The sequence below is a fragment of the Mytilus trossulus genome, chromosome 11 (genome assembly GCF_036588685.1).
Source record: "Mytilus trossulus isolate FHL-02 chromosome 11, PNRI_Mtr1.1.1.hap1, whole genome shotgun sequence".
NCBI classification, from domain to species: domain Eukaryota; kingdom Metazoa; phylum Mollusca; class Bivalvia; order Mytilida; family Mytilidae; genus Mytilus; species Mytilus trossulus.
The window spans coordinates 44,946,268-44,967,094 of NC_086383.1; the positions used below are offsets into that span (position 1 = coordinate 44,946,268).

General features: G+C 30.5%; 1 protein-coding gene across 1 annotated transcript; it reads right to left on the bottom strand.

Moving 5' to 3' along the window:
* Positions 1–10,122: 10,122 nt before the first annotated feature.
* On the bottom strand, positions 10,123–13,595 carry LOC134690411 (uncharacterized). Its single transcript, XM_063550380.1, has 4 exons — positions 13,443–13,595; positions 12,750–12,834; positions 11,409–11,539; positions 10,123–10,786 (listed from the first exon to the last, which is right to left on the bottom strand). Exons 1-4 carry the CDS (start codon positions 13,563–13,565, stop codon positions 10,385–10,387), a joined length of 741 nt encoding a protein of 246 aa, XP_063406450.1. The 5' UTR covers positions 13,566–13,595; the 3' UTR covers positions 10,123–10,384.
* Positions 13,596–20,827: the final 7,232 nt, after the last annotated feature.

The window sequence follows — 20,827 nt, forward strand, 5'->3', positions numbered from 1 at the left end:
TTAGGTATTTGAATGCGTCATGACGCAAAAACTACTACATTCTGTAAAACTCTTCTAAAAGATGGGCATAAGATACTAAAAGAAGAGTCAAACTCATAACTCGCAAATGAAATGACTACACTATGGCTAAAAAATGAAAAAGACAAACAGACACATGACAAAAAAGCGAAAACAAAAGACTAAGCAACACGAACCCCATTAAAAACTAATGGTGATATCAGATGCTCCGGAAAGTAAACAGATCTTGTTCTACATGTGGCAGCAAGGAAATCATGATTTTGTCATTACTCAACGATGCAACACTTTGAAAGTGTTTATTTTTCTGTCTGTTACATGGTTTTGTTCTTTTTATTTGAAGTATTTTCAATTATTTAAAATATTCTATTTCTCTAAAACTCACCTGAACACAAAGTATGTTCTATATCCTGTAAGCTTGTTCCATCTCGACAGGTGAAACTTGTTGTCATTACCGTGGTGGTTACTCTGGTGATCCATTTATGCAACTCAGACTTGAAACACGAACATTCAAAACAACTGTCACATTTGCTGGAGAAAAAAAAACTAAATAATTGATATATTTTCATCCATTCTTATTTATTTTGTCACTCTTAGAGAAACCTCTGGGATGACATTAAAAAATACTATATTTTGTATAACAAATGAACTTATTCCAAACACTGAAAAAAATTAAAGTATTTCTGATTATTCATAACATATTTTATATATTCACCACGTTGTTTCGCCAAAGAATAATAAACACCATTCTATAGAACACAAGCATTTTAAGCACATAGCAACAAATATTACCAAATCTTGGGTCAAAAACTACAATGAAAATATGTTTAATTTTCTCAAGAAATATGATAACAAGTTTAAATCGTATTTGAATCAGTGCTTTGAATAATGTACACATTTTCCTTGCGCATAAAGTTTAACAGTACCAAAAAAGGATACATGTTCATTATTGTTTTGTATTAGTCTAACTCAACATATGAATTCTTACATTGTATTAAGCTGTTGATTTGACTGTAAAAACCCTTCGTCTATATCATCAATTGGATTGTTGCTTAAATGTCTGAAAAAAAGTAGAATAACAAAAAATCCGAACGGAAATTCGATAATCAAATGGCAAAATAAAAAGCTCAAACACATCAATCGAATCGGTAACAACTTTCATATAAAAGTATTGACTTTTTCAGAATAAAATACTTTGATGAGCATCGTTCACACAATTATTTTGTAGTCGGTTGGACACTACATGTATCAGTCTTATTCTTCTCAAAAAAATTTGGGTCAACAAAACTCATCCTTGTATGCATAACTATTATGACATCTTATTTTGAAGAGTTTAATCTAAAAATCAAGCAATTAATAAGAAGCGGCTCTTGAAACCATTAATACAACACCACGTATAAAAAACTCATCATAGATTCCGGGATTGTAATTTTATTTTTGCTCCAGACGCCCGTTTCGTCTTACGAAGACTCATCAGTGACGCTCGAAATTCAAAAATGTTAAAAAGAACTTTCAACCATAACAATTAATTTGAATTTAAAGCTGATGAGTAATAAGAATTCATTTTGAGGGGATTATCCCCTTTCATAACTTCTGGATCCCTATCTGATTACTTAAAAACAACCGAGTTATGAATACATAAATACGTCAGATAATAATAAAAAAGGCAAATGTGTTTTTTTTTTTGTCTTTTATGATTCCACTTAACAAAAAAAATGGAATGTTTTTATTTATAATTTACACCATTCACATTTAATATGTTTAAGCCTGTTATTAATAGATAGTTTTTAATAATAACAAAATGATCTTAAATTCTCTATTTCATTTATCAAATTGATGGACTGTTCCAATTCTTTGCTAAGTTTACAGTTGTACTGGTTTTGACACAAACATTGAAATGCAAACAGTTTTAAGTTACTTACATTTGTAAAAGCCCTGTTAGTTCGCTGAGACTATCCTTTGGTATAATTTCTAATTGGTTGAACGATAGATTGCTAAAAGTAGAGCATGTTTAGTTAGTAATTATTAATTTCAATAACAGAGAAAAGTAAAAAATTGTACTCGAAAATTTCTATTATATATCTTACTACCACTGGTCAATTTCATTCTCTGCATTTGTTTATGAAATTCGAGACAAGTTGTACCACTTTAATGCTATCACATAAAGGCGATGAATTGTGTAAATTACATATTGAAGAAGGAGGACGAACGATCTTTTTTTTATTTCTACAAATGTGTTTTAAATTGTTTTAAAAAAATCATCGGCTCTTATTATGAATAAAAAATAAGAGTCTTAGATGCTCTTCAATTTTGTATTTATTTGGATTTTAAACTATTTTGATCTGAGCGTCACTGATGGGTCTTGTGTGGACGAAACGCGCGTCTGGCGTATAAAATTGTAATCCTGGTACTTTTGATAACTAATTAGATATTTATTAATTTAGAGATTAGTAGTTCTGTTATATCGTTTGAACAGCGAAAACATATATCTTTTTTCAATACAGATTTGACATTCATCTATTGTTGTTTGTTAACAAACACCACCAAACATTATTCGAGAAGAAGAAAACTATTATTAAAAACTAATGTACAAAATTTAAATCATGTGACAACTTACAGAATAGTACAATCATTAGATATCGACGTTGGTATCGATGCCAAAGACTTCTTAGAAAGATCGACTGTTAACGCTACACAAAAGTTCATTACGTAAACATATACAATTGAAACGAATAATATCTCGATCATGATTCATACAGCAATGTCGATATTGATGATACTTAGTCTGAAAATTTAAACATTTCTTAATCAAAGACAACAAACTAACAAGCTGTAAAAAAACGTTTTTTTTTTATAACACTTTTTTATGTAAGGGGTGGTAGTATATTTTTTTATTATACCTAATTGACATGTATACCTTTCTTCTATTATAAGATAGATGACAGTGTAAATGATATTGAACTGCATGGTTACAAGTTTGGTAGTTGATCGGTTGCCATCTGTAGGTTTAGTAACTGATGGTATTTGAATATTTCCGCAATTATGAACTTGAGGTTTTAACTGAGATACCCCTATTTTGACAACTTACCTAAAAAGTGTGTTTTGTTTATGCATCGTTGTAATTATAATGGAATTTGATGCGACTGTCATATTTGTTACTCTCATCGGATTTTGTCTAATGCTTAGTTCGTTACTGTGTGTGTTACATTTTAACGTTGTATTGTCATTCTCTTATATGTAATGCGTTCTCCTCGGTTTTGGTTTGTGACCAGGATTTGTTGGGCTTTTTTTTATTGATTTATGAGTTTTGAACGTCGGTATACTACTGTTGCCTTTATTCATACAAGTGAAAGGTTTAGCGCCATAAAACCCGGTTCAACTCACCATTTTCTACATTTGAATATGCCTCTACCTAGTCATGAATATGACAGTTGTCGTCCATTTGTTTGATGTGTTTTATCTTTTGAATTTGCCATTTGATCAGGAACTTTCCGTTTTGAATTTTCCTCTGAGTTCAGAATTTTTGTGATTTGACTTTTATTGAAGAATCGCGTAAAATTTTAACAGCTGTCGAAATAAAGGAAACAAAAATACCTAACTCCTAAGTAAATTGAAAAAGGGGAAATCCATATATAAACTTACAAAATCAAAGGTAATCAATCAACAGAACATTCGTAAAACAGCTGTCATATTCCCGATTTGGTGATAACTGTCCTTCAATGAAGACATATATGTGTCTTTGCAATATGAAAAGTCAGGAATTATCAAAAGTCTACAGATTTTTATTTTACGTCAATCATTAATGTTCTATTTCTTAATCTAAAAAAATCCAATTGCATGCTAATGGGTGTATAAATTTAACAGAAACAATCCAAGATACACCGACTATCAGGACAAAATTCTCAGAAATTGCGAAATTAAAAAAATAATGGCTGATACAACCACTGTCAGGGGTATATGTTTCAATATGCTAATATCAATTTATTACATCTTTATCTCCAATCGATAATTATATCTTTCTAGGAATGTGTGCAATCCCGCCACATTTAGTATGTATGTGCCTGTTCTAAGTCACAAGCATGTAATTCAGTGGTTGTCGTTTTTTATGTGTAACATATATGTTTTTCGTTCATTTTTGGTACATAAATAAGGACGTCAGTTTTCTCGTTTGAATTGATTTATTTTGTCATTTCGGGGCCTCCTATAGCTAACTATGCTTTGCTCATTGTTGAAGGCTGTACAGCTGCCTATATTTGTTTTATCACACTCGTTAAAAAACTTAAATTAAACATGTTTAATCCAGTCGCATTTATTCGTCTGTCACAGTCCCTGTGTGTGTTAAAGGACAATCTGTGGTCGTCGACTGTACTTGCTCTTTGGTTAGGTTGTCATTTGATACATTCCACATTCCAATTTTCAATGTTATCTCATTTATTACAATTTTCCTATGTTTATTTTGAAATTATAAAATGTGGAAAAAATGTCACAGAAACAGCACTGAAGTTTGAAATAAGTAGTTAATACGACATTTTATATTTCGGATGCACATGTGTTTCGTTTTTTGGTTTGATCAGAAGGCTGTTAAGCAATTTATACTTACTTCATTATGTATTCAACACTTCCACAAAAAATTAACATAGTGCCGTTTAGTGAAATTATTTAGATAATAGACCAAAAATTATGTATTTTAAAAGTAAGATTTGACATAAATATATGAATAAACATGAAGGAAAAATAAAATCTGAAAAAAAAATAAGTTTAAGATTTTTTTCTGAAAAAAACATAGTGTCAAATGTACAAATTGATATAAGTTTACAATACCACAGCTTAATATTTCATTGCTTTTTGGAAGTCTTGGTTTGTTGATTATTCAATTTTTTATCCTTGATTTTTGGTTGATTTCTTAGTCAGTTGTTTACTTACAATGTCAATGTATGTTGTCATTAAAATTCCATTATATTCATTCCATGGAATTTCTAAAGTCATATTACTCATATTTGGTTCCCACTGTCTATAATACATTTTAGTATGATTAAAAATTAATATGATCGACTTATCTTATATTGATTTGTGTGTTTTAGTGTAATCCAATAACTTGTAGCAACAACATACAGATCAAATTCAATATGCAAAGCTATCTGTATCAAAAGATTTGACTCCACAATATAATTTAATATGGTTGCTGGAATTGTTGCAATAACAGATATTTTATTGATTAATAAATGAAATAAAACACTTCATTTTTTTTTCAAAAGATCACATGTAAGAACAACAAACGGCAACTATCCAGTTACAATTGTTTTTTTAATTTCTTAACAAATAACGTGGTATTTTATAAATAATTAGTAATCCAACAACACAATATAGAATGACATATGAAAGTATCCAAAGGAGACTACATCATGTTTACACATATACAAGGAAACACCAATTAACATATTTTATATTTCCATTCTCAATTTTATTTTTGATGAAGTTGGCAATTATTTTCGGGTCCTTTTGAGAAGCAGTTACTCAAAAAACTGCGATCTGCAACATCTTTTCAAGCCTAAAAATTAGATACAATTTTGTTTAACATATTATTTAAACATTTGCAAATGTTATAGACATCAACTGTCCCGGGTAATTGAAGACAGATGCGCAATCACAAATATGTTTTAGAATCGATACATTCTGTATGTGCATGTCCAAATCTAATTCATGATCCTTAAATTTTGCAAAGAGGAGAGTTGAAAAGTGCAAACAATTTGTAAATATCAACAACACACATACGATTCAACAAAGTCCTCAATACTCTTACTATCTAAGCTTGTACAAAAATGTCATATGGAAATGAAGTGAATACAAAATAACAAAATAATACGATAGCATTCACTGAGATGCGACATTTCGTTTCGTTACAAAGATCTTGCTGATAAATTGGGATTGAATTTACCAGATCAAAATTTATAATGTGTGGATACATCATGAAGCATATAAGATGACATCGAACATGGTCGTTTCAATGGTGAGAACAAGAACACACGACGAAAATATGATTAGAGTACGGAAACAACAATTCTAATGCAATTTGGATGTAACAATTTTTTTTCATTGGCTAAAAGTTGCCGTCAAATCCACAGTTGACCAGACGTAAATAAGGAGGTACCCGCCAGTTTGAATTGATTGAATCAACAAATGTTCGATTACTACTATTTAATCGAAAATAAAACAACACTTACCTTGAATTCGCCGTTTTGATGTAATTTATCTGAACTTGAAGCGTACAGGTAACGTTATAACCTCAAGTTTGTAAGTATTCATTTTTATGACGTCACGTTTAGCCATGACGTCTTTGTGCCAAAATCATTTATGAATTTTGCGGATTTTTTTTTATTTGTCAGAATAAGATATTTTTTTTCAAGTTTTATCATATTTTTTCTTTTTATAATGCATAAGAATCGGATTAACAGTACTTTAGTTGAAGAGTTGTTACCGTCAATTTTGATTTGACGGTTGCAAATCTCCGTTTTACTGTCTCCGCTACGCATCGCCAGTTAAACTGCATTTGCGACCTACAAATCTACAATTGACGGTGGCAACTCTTTAACTACAGTACTGTTATTCCTTAAATGGAACCTACCACTGATCATATCTGACACAGACTTTCAACATCAGTTAACTAGTTAAGCAACTTTATCAAGAAAATCATACAAGAAAATTCAGTTCTGGGAAAATTCTTACTATTGGGTGATATCTATCCGGGTCAACATTTAAATTTTCTACATTTGAAAATGCCTGTACCAAGTCAGGAATATGACAGTTCTTGTCTATACGTTTTTGATGCGTTTTGTTATTTGATTTTGCCATGTGATTATGGACTTTCCGTATTGATTTTCCTCTGAGTTCAGTATTTTTGTGATTTTACTTTTTGTCCATAGGCGGTAATGGTAACGTTTTCCTCCGTTGCTCAGTCCATATCGTTTACTTGAACATATATGATGGCTCATATCGAAGCTGATACATTTATACATGTCTGGTTAAATTTTCGGAGTTGCAAGTAAGATTACTCTTTTCGCAAATTGCTGGACCCAGAAGATATTAAAAATGTCACTCTCCTCTTGAAATAATCCCAAAATTCTGATAAAAAAAATCAATAAAAAACTTGTCCTTTCTAATCGTTTATTTCAGGTCAAATCTACATATTTCTTTTCCCATCACATCAGCTCTATAAAACAGTTCATTTATGTTCATTTTTAAAATCACAGCATACACAATTATATGGTGGACTAATTTATTATTTTCAATTACGTCATCTGAGTTCCTCATCTCAAGTCTATTAGGGATCCTGACCCATCTCCATGTACAGGCCCTTCTGCAACCCATAATTGAAATATTCACGCATTTAAAAGACGAAAATGTCTCTGAATGTCTGAGTTGTCAACCGATTTTTTTACGAACAAATTTTAATCGTTCAACATGCCTTAAATAAAAAAAAATAGCGGTTACGCTGTTATGGTACGAAACCACTAATTCATAGCCCTATTGCTTTCTATGTTAAATTCTACAGTTTCAAGCATTATTGGCTACTTTGTCTTAAGTTCAAATAAAGTGGCAGTTATTTCATGTCAAAACAGTACCTTATCCTGACTTGTGCTGAAAAAATCAACATACCTTTAATTGCAAATTAGAGCGTACAGGTTTCCGTATGTTTGATAGTACAAAAACAGGAACTTCGGATCCGAACAACAGGTCAAATGTGCCCTTCTATCAAAATTTCATATACTTCTTTATCATTCAAAAAAATCATGTAAATCTTTTAACAAGGGTTCAACAGTGATCCCATGTCCCCTACTTTCATTTGATACCACAACTAACCAAATATACCCGCTATACAAAGATACAGCTATGCGTAGGAACTATTTTGTTTAAAATATGTACTACTTTCATGTATTTTCTTTCCGACCGGTCCTGAATAAGTGCATGGTTCTATACTTTATATATATTGATTTGTTTTATGTTTTTTTGTTTTGAGAGGTAGACTTTTTGTCTTACCTGTGTCGATTTATAATCGTCTTGATATCCAAAAACAGTTAGAAAGAGCGGTTACAAATCGTTAATATCAATAATACAAAATTCCACTGTTATATAATATCTTTTTGTGGGATTTCGTAATGGATATGCATGTATTCAGGGTTTTTTCCCTCCAAAGTATCTCGATTAAACAGATATCTAATAAAAACGCAAAAACGTCACCGTATCGGCAATACATTTAATAAAATGCATTTTAAGATGAAACTAGTATGCAGTAAGATTGACTTTCTCATTTAATATTTAAAGAGGTTCAGGAATATATACATTAAATGTTTACAATATTATAACTTTCTATGGAATTTGATCCTCCTCCTCGTCAAAAGATACAGATAATTCGTATTCAGCATCATCTACATTTTCGTTTTCTTCCTGATCTATTTCCTCTGTGATATCACCAGACATCTTAGCACGATTAACCTCTGCATACTGCGTAAATAAAATTTCATCTGACGTTTCTTTGACGGTCTCTTTAGCTTCGTCTACATTATATTTAGACTTTGCGAAACACAACTGTCGACGCCACCACAAAAATATTATTGTGACTACAATGATAACTGCAGCAAGTACCGGAAGCAAGATTATAAAAATATCACTTCCAGTTGAATTGTCGTCATCATTTTTTCCTGTTGTTTCGTCATTTTTCACTTTGATTTTTACATCAACAGTTACATTAGTCGTATAACGCATTTTTGTCACATCATGAGCCTAAAAACAGAAAACTATTATACATCACAATTTAAATAAAAATATAATGACCATAACAACTTTTGATATGCAATGCATATAGACTACTAACAGTGTGAAGCATCACCGAATATAAAAAAAAATATGAAGGGGTGAAAAAAAAATTGTAAGGTCAGGTAAGGTCAAAGTCTTGTTGTTTTTATATTCTACGTTCTGATGACAAGTACATTTGTTTTGATACTTATTCTTGCCAATGAAGCTACTATTAACGGTGGCTCTTTTTCTCCTTTATTGGCCTTTTTTCTCTGTAAATCTTTGTAATCAGATAAGTTTTGTCATCATATATCCTTCAAATATTCCGTTGGTGTTTTCATAGCACAAGGAACAAAGATATGTTTTAGCTTCAATAACATTTTATTTTGCCAAAACTATTGTTTACACTGATTATTTTATGAACATACAGCGGATGTTTTGTACGGCGCATAGCGGGAAAAAGTTGCTTAGTTATGATAAAAAAAAATTACTATGCACGTCCTCTTTAAACCATTAAAAATGTTTATTTTGAAATAAATGAGTTTGTAATTGTAACATTCAAATGATGTGATATAAAGCAAATGTTATGCGATGAAAATGACAAATCTGAAAGTAACATCTTATGTAACTAGGATTAGCATGTTAATGGCATTGCTTTGTTTCGGAAACTAGCTATTAAGATTAAATGATGAAGATGAATAAAGATCTGTCATCCGGGAGAACATAAAATAAGATGAAGTTTAAGATGAACGGGAAACAACAGTCTATAAGATCATGTGGGCGTTTTATTCGGCCTCCATCGATCTTGAATCCGTAGAGTCGTGAGGAAAAGTGTGACGCAAATACATGTATGTACAAATTACAAAGGAACAAGTGAATGAAATATTGCATGAATTCAATTGCACATTAACGATTCTTCTCATATTTGTCAGGCAAATAAAAACTGTACTTTGTCGTAAAGAAAATGCAAAAAAGGTTAAGCATTAATGTATCAAAATGTCTTACAAGGAAATCTTACGGTCTAGATAATTTAGAATGAATAACAGCTGTGTTTTTTATTTGTTTAAATTGTTTAAAACTTATATTCCTTTTGCGTTATCTTCATGTAATCTGATTACTATGAGCAACTAGATATTTCACTCAGCTTTTGTGCTTTATGAATTCATATGACAATATTTTTATAGCCCATAATCTAATTGAAATTAAACAATCAATGCAGCTAAAAGTGGTGTTAAATAATTTAAAAAAAATCAATGCAATAAGACTTAAATAAAATTTTGAACACATATAAAAAAGGAAACAGGACAATTAAAAAAACATAATTAATCATAATTTAAAGGCATATTATTTAACGAAAAGAACAAAGATAAAAAGTCACTGTCAGGATAAGATAATTTCGACTTATTTCTTTTTTAAGACTCTGCTTAACAAATTTCGTTAAATCGATATTACATTCTATTGTCACTAAAATATCTGCAATACATAGTTATACGAATATTAAATATGGTACTATGTTTTTAAAATTTGCAAAGAATATGATCACATTTTGCATGTTTAGAATGCATGTTAGAATCATTCTTCAATGTGTTTCTATGCCGTTTATATCATGGCTTTTTTTCTCCATTATATATCTGTTTCTCTTTGCGGCTGCAGCTCTTCTGTTTGCAAATATCACTATAATTAGTAGTATAACCAACACAGCAGCAACAATCGGAACAATAATGACTATTAAATCATCATCATTTGTTTTACTGCCGGACATTATTGGTTCTGTAGTAGGAGCATGCGTAGTTTTAACTTCCGGTGAAGTAGGTTCAGTTGATGTCTGCCACACTGTTGTTTGCTCTATTGTTGTTGTTTCTTCTTCCGTTGTTGTCTCCTCCATTGTTGATGCTTGAAATGTTGTAATCTCTGGTGGAACAACAACTGTCAGATTTAATGTAACATTCATAGTACCAAGTAATGTTCTGTTACTAATAGCCTACAAACAGAGGGGTTTTATCATTCTAGCATCTATTTTGTCTCACTCTATATATGCAAAACTCCCATTATTGCGATGGTATGATATTGATTTCATCATCTTTATACTTCAGATATCTTAAAGGATTAAAAAATTTATTAAGAAAGGTGTTTGCAAATTTCAATTTTTATTCAAATGACTACATATGTATAGCTGTTTAGGAGCATTCCTGCTACAAACATGTGTTTCTCTTTCTAACGATATTAAATATACTTTGAGCAGCAATGAGTCGTTTGTAAACAACATCGTCTGGCGTCAAAACTGTCATTCAAAAAGATCATATTATGTTATTCTTTTTTATTATATGATATAGAATAAAAAGTGTCAAAACTGTAATATTTTTGCAGATAATAACAATCAGCCTTTTCAAAAAAGGAAAGGTATTGTTTTACGAAGCGAATTAGACACTTTTGTTTTTAATCCTTAAGACTATCATTTTCTTAGTAAACCCCTTTGAATATGGAAGTGTGATTTAACACAAAGAAAACTGATATGAAGGCTCAAATCTAGCAAACGTTTGTTTGCCAAAAAACAATCCAAACAAATAAAACTAGCTTTATACTAATTGATAAATGTCTCATACCTGAATGTACAACACAACACTGAAATCATCTTTAATAGTATCATTTGTTGCGTTTTGGAATGATTCTATTAAGCTTAGAGAACCATTGTTTAAATCTATTGAAAACAAACTGCTGAATGATTCGGGATAAACTAAAATAAAAATTCAATTCAGTTGTGATTTGCATTTACCAATTTTGTAATTTTTAGTATTGAATCATATATTTCATGACAATACTTGTGACTTGAAAATATAATTGTTGTAATTATTATGATAAAGGAACTGTTGAATTTTACATAGTTACATGTTTCATGTATACACAAATGTGATTGTAAAACATCATTATTATATGTATGTAAAATTCATTTTAATATTATAGGAAATAATTCTTAAAGGTGTTATTTTTTTCTGAATTAATTAAGTTATTTGAAAATGGTTCATGAATACTTCAAATGATAAATAAAAAAGAATATGATATAAAATCTACTACTCATTAAATCACAGAAGACGTCAACTTTAATAGATAAGTACATTATACTAGTCTAAATATATAAGATTTGGGGCAGACGGTAATTTAGCAGCAAGATAAAGACACAATAACCCAAAAGACATCGTAAAGACATACACACAGACAAATGATTATACATTATATCGAGATCTAATTCTCCCAAAATTTTCGACAAGGCTCAAATCATTATGGATTTAGAAAAGTAATAATAAATAAACAGGTGTTTCTCGTTTCTATATACGGATAGACGGTTAGTTTTCAGGTTTGAATGGCATTGCAATAGTCATTTTATAGTTTGCCGTTCGGTGTGAGTCAAGGCTCCATTTTAAAGGCCGTACTTTCAACTATAATTAATAACTTTTCACGACCATTGGTTTTCCTATATTTCACTAGTCACAGATTGTTACTTGGAAAAAGAGTTATCTCATTGGCACTCATACCACATCTTGTTTCTGTATAGAGTTCACAGGAACTTACTCTGGTGAAAAAAGATAAATGTGTAACACGATTTAAGATGTGTTTTTTTTACTAAAAATTTCATCTTTCTTTCTCTCATATTATAAAGTACAGAATAACTTATGTTTGACGTTCCAAATGTAGTGACTTTTATGTTATGTATGTACATATTCCGATAACCTACTCTGATAAGGTACATAATTACAGATGTGTTGTTGTTTTATATGTTATGACCGTTATTTTATATATACACAATAAAATTGAGAATGGAAATGGGGAATGTGTGGACATATTCCGATAACCTACTCTGATATAGTACATAATTACAGATTTGTTGTTGTCTTATATGTAATGACCGTTATTTTATATATATATATCTATATGTATATACCGCTTACCTCCTCTGATATAGTACAGTATTACAGATTTGTTGACAATTTCTATGTCCTCAGCAATCATTTGTGGATTAACTGTCACATCCCCCTAAAAAAATATTTCTTTAAGTTTCATTAGTTTATATTGGTCTTCAGCCAAATAGTATATAAAAATGTTTTTCTTTTGGTCTAGTTATTCAACTTTAGAAGCTGTTTTTATTTGTTTTTTGTTCCATTTTTAACATTCATTATCTATGGAGACATTAATTAATTCAAAAATAACTATAGCTAATAGATGTAAGGAAATAAAACACAAATACCGGTATTCTATCATTTGAATTAAATAACTGGTATCACTCAACACTTGTCATTATTTTATTGTTTGTATTATATATTTTTGAAGTTTGTGGTCTTTGTCAGTATATGTATTCGACATTTCGTGTTCCCAAAGAAGTTAAATCAAGAAAAGCACTGCGAACACATTAAATTTATAAACTGTTGTTTTCAATTTTAAGAATAGTATAAGACAGTTTAAAAGACCAGATTCTTCTAAACAAAACTTTCTTTTAACACCCTAAAGTCCGTATTTTATCAAACGAAACACGATTCACAATGATTCGTCTTTTCACTCGTATTTCCAATTTTGATATAAATCTTTAAGTCTACACTACTAACGGTTAATTGACTTTTTCATGACATTAGATTAGTTTCGTTTACCTTGTTTTCATACGAAACATTGCCAATGAAAGATTTAACGAAACAGTCTTTACATTTCCTGGTACAATCTGATGACATATCTATAAACTTTGGTGTTTCATCGTCTATATCTATTACTGTCATTGTCAGTGAAACTGTTGTGGTTCTCGGATATTCAACAACATCCTTTGGCATAAAAGAAATCATAATTAGATTCATAATATTTTGATAAATGGATAATTTAGCCTTCCAATCAATCTACAAAATGATGTCCAAAATGTCAGATAGGGGATTTGTAAAACAAAGAAGATGTGGTATGACTGTCAATGAAACAACTCTTAATTCAAGTCACAATTTATAAACAGAAGCAATAGTAGGTTAAAGTACGGCATTCAACTCTTGACTCACACCGATCGACAATCTATGAAGGACTCCAAATATGACTAGTGAAATATAGGAAAACCAACGGTCTAATCAAACAGTTATTTAAAACGAGAAACTAGAAAACTTTATGCACACAGATGAGGTATAAACGTTTAAATAGACACTAACATGCACCGAACCTGACACTATCGTGTAAAATCAAAGACACAATACAAAATATCAATCGAAATGGCTTAACTCAATCAAAAGACATCTCAACAAAAGCAAGTGAACATAGACTGAATGATTTTCAAACTAATCCGAGATGTAACCTTAGATACAAGTTCATAAAAATCATGATAGAATAAGTTGCATGAGAGCTCTACACAGACAAGACAAATGAATGAAGTAATGGACGAACGCACAAACGCATGGACAGTCATCAGAGTATTATTTGCCCGGTCAGTGTTGCGTCGGGAATAAAATAGCAACAGTATAATAATTTTAAAAACAATTGTTCAAATAACAATTGAAGGTCTTCTAGTTTACTGGAAGCTACTACTGACGTTCAATCATATGCTTCGTCATACAGATTCTATAAATATATGGCTTTAGATACGTTTGCCTGAAATAAGAAAGATTATTGTCAACTTCCTGTTAAGAAAATGTGTTTTTCGTCTCATATGATTTTACACCAATTAACAGATAAAAAGTCCCAAATTTCAAAGATCAAACATAAAGATTAAATCAGAATGTAAAAACAAAGTATTATATATCTCCCTGAAAGATGCATGGTTCGGGAAACAGTTGTAATGAAAAAGTGAAACCAATACATTGCAATAGGAGAAAAACATGTTTTATTCACGATTTCACAAACTTTAAATGATATAATAATGATTATTTATTAGATGTAATATTTCTATTTTATAAATTTCAGAAAAAGACTCGCCTGCCCAATCAAAGAAGTACCAAATGTCACAGATTTTATTAAAACTACAAAGCCTTCATCGATTTGGCATTAATGTTTAGCAAGTCATATAAGGATGCCATTTTATTTTGATTCAAATAGATTGTACTTAAACAGAGATAATGATGAAGACTTTAATTAAATAGTTAAGTTTAAGAGAATGTGATTTATTTTTTAGCTATTATTGACTTTGAATTGCCTTTCAGTACCTGAGTCTTCGTACTCTCAGATCTGTTCTTTAAATTTTTTTTGTATCTGTATGTAAGTAGATTTGGTGTTTGCACCAATCGAAGTAGTTTAATCTACATAACTCGAAAACACTTTTAACCCACTCATAGCAATAACTTACTGTCCCAAGACAGGCGTTTGTAATTCATTGATTGGTGTTATTTACTCTCTGTCATATTTTGATTTTGTTCTTCATGTTCTCGTAACTCGAGTCATTTGTTTTCTCGTTTAATTATTTTATATTTTGTCATGTAATATCATGACCTTTCATAGATAGCTTGACTGTATGGTTTTGATCATCGTTGTAGGTAATACAGTTGCTCAAATGCACATGACTTGAACACTGCGTTATAGTTATCTTTTGAAAATCATATCCTTATTTCTATATCAATATTTATTTAAATTATCAATTTTGTAATGTGTTTAAAAAAATCATGATTGATTCACCTGTATGATAACATTAAGGTAGAGCTGTCCATTTCCACTGAGACCACATGCTGTTGTTTCATAATCTAATTCACTTTTTACATATAAAGTTCCATTCTCGTAAATATCGAAATATTTGGTTCCGTCTTGGCCATTCTGTCAATATATCAAGTTGAATTTAAAATAAAAACTTGTATCATTCAAATTCATTTCGTCGAGTTCAATTATAGAAACAAACACAGGTTTCCATTTAAATTGTAAACAGATACTTTTTTTTACAAATTGTTAAAAGGATTAGCATGCTCATTAAACGCAATGTAAACATGTCGAATAAGGGAATCTAAATTTCAAGATGTGAAATACTTTTATTTTAATTTCTACACGTATAGCCAAATGTTCTGATGAATCTTTGTATCTATGACGAAACTTCGTATTTTTTTTAAGTCATGTATGATTTCAAATACCGGATTTGATAATTTTCCAACAATGCATTGATTACGTTCGTTAAAATCTATGACATCACTACACACACGGGTATAATGAACGAGTTGGGGTTCGACTTATGATTTGGGTTTTCCGTGTGATATTTTTCTCCTCTCTTTTATCAGTAATGCTTATATCTAACTATTGAATGGTAGACTGTGTATGAATATATGAGCAGCAAACATACAAAAGTGGCAGATTAAGACACATTTGATGTCGTCAAAAGGCAAAGGTCCTTTGATTAAATCAGCTTTACATAAACTAGATTGCATCTGCAAAATGTGTGTTTTCCTGTACTAACACATGTAAAAGTCTTGAAGTCCATAGCACCAATACTTTTTGTGAGTTCTATTTTCAAACGAATCTGTAGAAATATGTATCTTTAGTCAATTTCACCGCTCAAATAGATAACTTACTAAAGCAGCAGTACTATCCACAGCAACAGAATATCGTAAAAGTTGTTCTGGACAATCCAAATCTTCAACACGGCCCCGAAAGTCAATCACATTTCCAAAAACCATAAAATCCTTTGAAAAAAGTTCGATGTTATTTAATCAGCAGATGGTTAAGTTTTTAGGATTAAAGCATTATATCAAAAGAAATTTTTACAATGATGAGCAATGTGTAAGCCTAAAGCATTATTGCCTTCATGTTGACAAATGTATACCAAAAGATGTATTGCATATGATATAACTGGATTAAACCTTGATTAGTAATGTTCATTTTCGACGATATAAAAGAATATACACCAAATACAAAATGATGTGATATAGATATATAAGGCTTTCAAAGAAAAACTAAGACAAAACTTCTGACATTGATTTTGTGAGTATAGTTTCAAATGGGCAAAGTATAAGTTCAGTTTTGTTCTTTGTTTTTCAAAAAATAAATGCAGCTACATGATTATTTCAGTTTTGTTTCCAGATCAAATGACGAGTTTTAAAACCAGGTTAAACCCACCTTTTTTCTTAAAATGTCCTATACCAAGTCTGGAAAATGGCCATTGTTATATTATAGTTCGTTTCTTTGTGTGTTACATTTTGATTTTGTGTTTCTGTTGTGTCGTAATTCTCCTCTTATATTTGATGCGTTTACCTCAGTTTTAGTTCGTAAACCGGATTTGTTTTTCTCTAAATCGATTTATGAGTTTCGAACATCGCTATATTACTGTTGACTTGATTTATGTAAATGCAATTCCTGTCTTTAGAATTGCTACATTGTTAATCTGGAAGCTATGAAGAGTTTTAATCGACAGGTGTTACATTTACAATGTAGGTCAATAGAACAAGAGTCATTCAGGCAGAAATAACCAGGCAGACAAAACATGTCTCTCCGGTGATACTCGAGGCCAAAATATTATCTACTGCATGTACTGTCTGCAGTGGTTACAATCTTCTTAGCTTTAATTCAAAAGTTTTCTGTACAACTTCAAAATTCTAAAGGGATATAATTTAAAGATTACTACTCCAGGCACAAATATACAAAAAAAAGATATTTCAAATAAATACCAGAACTTTCTAGGTATACATGGAATATATTTGTCATTGAAAAGTTTAACAAAACTTTGATCAACCATTCAATTAAATTCTGTATCTAAATGTCACAACACCCATCGAAAAAAGAAAAAAATACTTACTTCGCTAAGCTCTGTCAGCATGTCTTTATTATTATAAAGATTTGGAGAATGATCATTTACAGGATTAATCACCACTGTAAAGTTCTAAAACAAAATAGAGAAATAAAAGTTCTACAGTTGACGGTAAAATAAGTAAGTATAAATCAGCTGCAACAATTATGCGATGATATATATGATATAAAACTACTTTTTTCAAACTTTCGCAAAAACTCGTTGTATCTGAAAGATTTTATTAAAACAGTAAGTCAGTTTTCTTAAGGATTTGTGTGTAGCATTTTAATGCAAGTTTACAATATTAAGAATTTTTTCAACATATACTTAACGTAACGTCAACGCAATAACATACATGCACATGCAAGTTATACATGCAAATCTATAAATTCATTCATTCATTCGGAACCATATTTAAAAAGTAAAATAACAAAAATACCTAACTCCATGGAAGTTCAACCTGCTAAGTCCTCTAGAAAATGGTAAAATTAAAGGCGAAATCAAACGCAATTGTCATCATCCTACTTTGGTACAGATATTTTCACATGTAGAGAATGATGAATTGAATATGGTATTATAGCTAGCTAAATAGTAATCAAAGGATTATGATTATAATTTAGTAAGCCAGACGCGCGTTTCTTCTTAATAAGACTCATCAGTACTAGTGATGCTCGTATCGAAATAGTTATAAAACCTGTCACATATATGACAGTCGCATAGAATTCATTCATTTTGACAGCAATATGTGAACAACGATAACGACATATAATAAGACGAAAACATCAAACATATGAGTACAGTAGTTAGTATTGTGTTATATTCTTTCTTACTTTAAAACAAACATATATTTCAGCAAAGCAAAGCATAACGGCATATAGACAAGTACATACAAAAAAATGAAAGACATGAATACATGAAATTACAACTGCGCAATAACGCATTAATGCATACTAGAAAAACAAGACTAAACAGTAAAAGTTAATAATTACGAAGACATATAAAAGATCACTTTTACACAAAATTAAGATCAGAAACAACGTCAGTACTTTGAAACTTTACGTCAAGAATTACACCAGAGTTCACATTACCAGTTTAGAGTTTAAAGTGACGGTAACTGAACATCGGAAATTTCTCGCAAAAATCGGCATACCAGTATTCCCTTTTGTTGTTTTATCTGCAAGTGATAAAAGAACATTTCACCTAACAGATGTCAAAAATTATTTTTAAAAATGCGAATTTTGGATTGTAATTGTGACTCGACCAGGACCGATTCTGCATTTCTATATACAAGGCCAAACAAGTACTACTTACAAGTGATGTGTTGTTTCCACATGTGAGGACAAAACTTGCATTCCTAAGACCACTACAATCTCCAATCATCTACAAATGAAAAGTATAAATAAACACAAGTTTATAAATAACTCACTGATTTTCAAAAAAGAGTAGGCATATAAGTGTATTATTACATCAGAAGAACTACTAATTTTAAAAGGAAGATGTTTGTTCGCTTTTTAAACAAATTCATATCTTCATTCTTAGTAACATGTGATAAACGTGTTCGACATAAAAATTGATTTCGCATAGTTTTGTATTGAACCACTTTAAAGCGTACTTTTCGGCGGATCATGTGACTCATGAAAATTTCACATTTTTTGTTAAAAGATAAGGATTTTGTATTTCATATGTTTTTTAAAAAAGTAAAAGTTAACCAGAATTCAAAGAACAAAAATATCAAAATGGATATATATCAAGCGTGTCATATTGCTCCGATAAGTACGAGAAGGTTTCTTAATGTTAATTTTCATATTCGAATAGAAATTATTCTTTCATTTCGTTCTCAGTTCTCATCGTAATATGGACTGATAGGTTTTAAAAGGGGAAAATTGCGATGTTTTACTAGTCATAAAACACATTTTACATAAAAGCATTTTACAAAGTTTCACATTGTGTTTTCCAACTGATAACGGAGAAAATCAAGTATCTTATTCTTTTTTCGGTTGACATTTAAAAAAAGTTAAGGTCGTAGCTTGTCGCATTTTTCTGTAAGTAGCTAATTACCACAAAAGTAACATGTAAGAAAATGAATCCAATTGTTAAGTCTTGCATGGCTTAAATAAAAATTTCGGATTATATGTAAATTTTGGATCAAATTTAATTTATCATAATTTGCTGGCTTTTTTTCTGGCACAAATGTTTTAGGGATATTGAACTGAAAATATATTTTGTTTTTATTTACCATAATAATTTTATTTAAACGCAAAGTCTCTGTGAATAGAAAGTGTCTATTGTTTCGATGCATATTAGTTCATGCATTTGCAAATGTCGTGAAATCTAAGGTTCAACTGTATAGCAGCTGAATAATAAATACTGACTTTTAATGCACAGACAAAACTTACATCTAAGTCTGTGCTACCAGTAACATTTACTATAAGGGAGTGTCGATTCTGCTGAGTGCTATTGAGGAAATAAACATCTACAAATGAACTATTGACCTTGATGACTCTCCATGATGAGTCATAGTGTGTCGTCCAGGCAGGTTCAAACGTTCCTGAAATTAATAATCATATTGTAAATATATGATTAAAGATATTTCATGTCTAACAGTAAAACATGGAACATAGATAACAGTTACACAAACGATCAGTTTATGATCAATTCTTCTGCTGATCCTCTTATTCAAGCTAGTAAGTTTTTGAAGATCTCAATATTTAAAAGTAAAATCATAAAAATACTGAAATCTGAGGACAATTTCACACTGACATCCAATGGCAAAATCTAAATTTTGAACAAATTAAACGAATGGATAACAACTGTTATGTTCCTGACTTGGTACATGCATTTTCTTGTGTAGATAATCGAGAATTAAACCTTGTTTTAAAGCTAGCTAAACCTCTAACAGTCGTATCTTATTCTAATATATTGTCAACGATAAGTGAACAAAACAAACAGACACAATAGTTAATAATACAAATAGGGGTATAACAGCAACACGAACCCCACCAACAATTGGGTTGATCTGAGGGATTCCGGAAGGGTAGGAAGACCCTGCTCCACATGTAGCACCCGTCGTGTTGGTCATGTTATTAAAAAGTCAGTTAATAGTCTAATCGGTAGGTCACATTCGTGAAAAGGAAACGTGATTATACTCTACCAATTGCATTTAAAAAATAAACTTAATGTTTAAGTTGTGTTGCACTAGTATACAATAATATAAAAAAAGAAGATGTGGCATGATTGCCAATGAGACAACTATCAACAAAAGACCAAAATGACACAAACATTAACACCTATAGGTAATTGTACGGCCTTCAA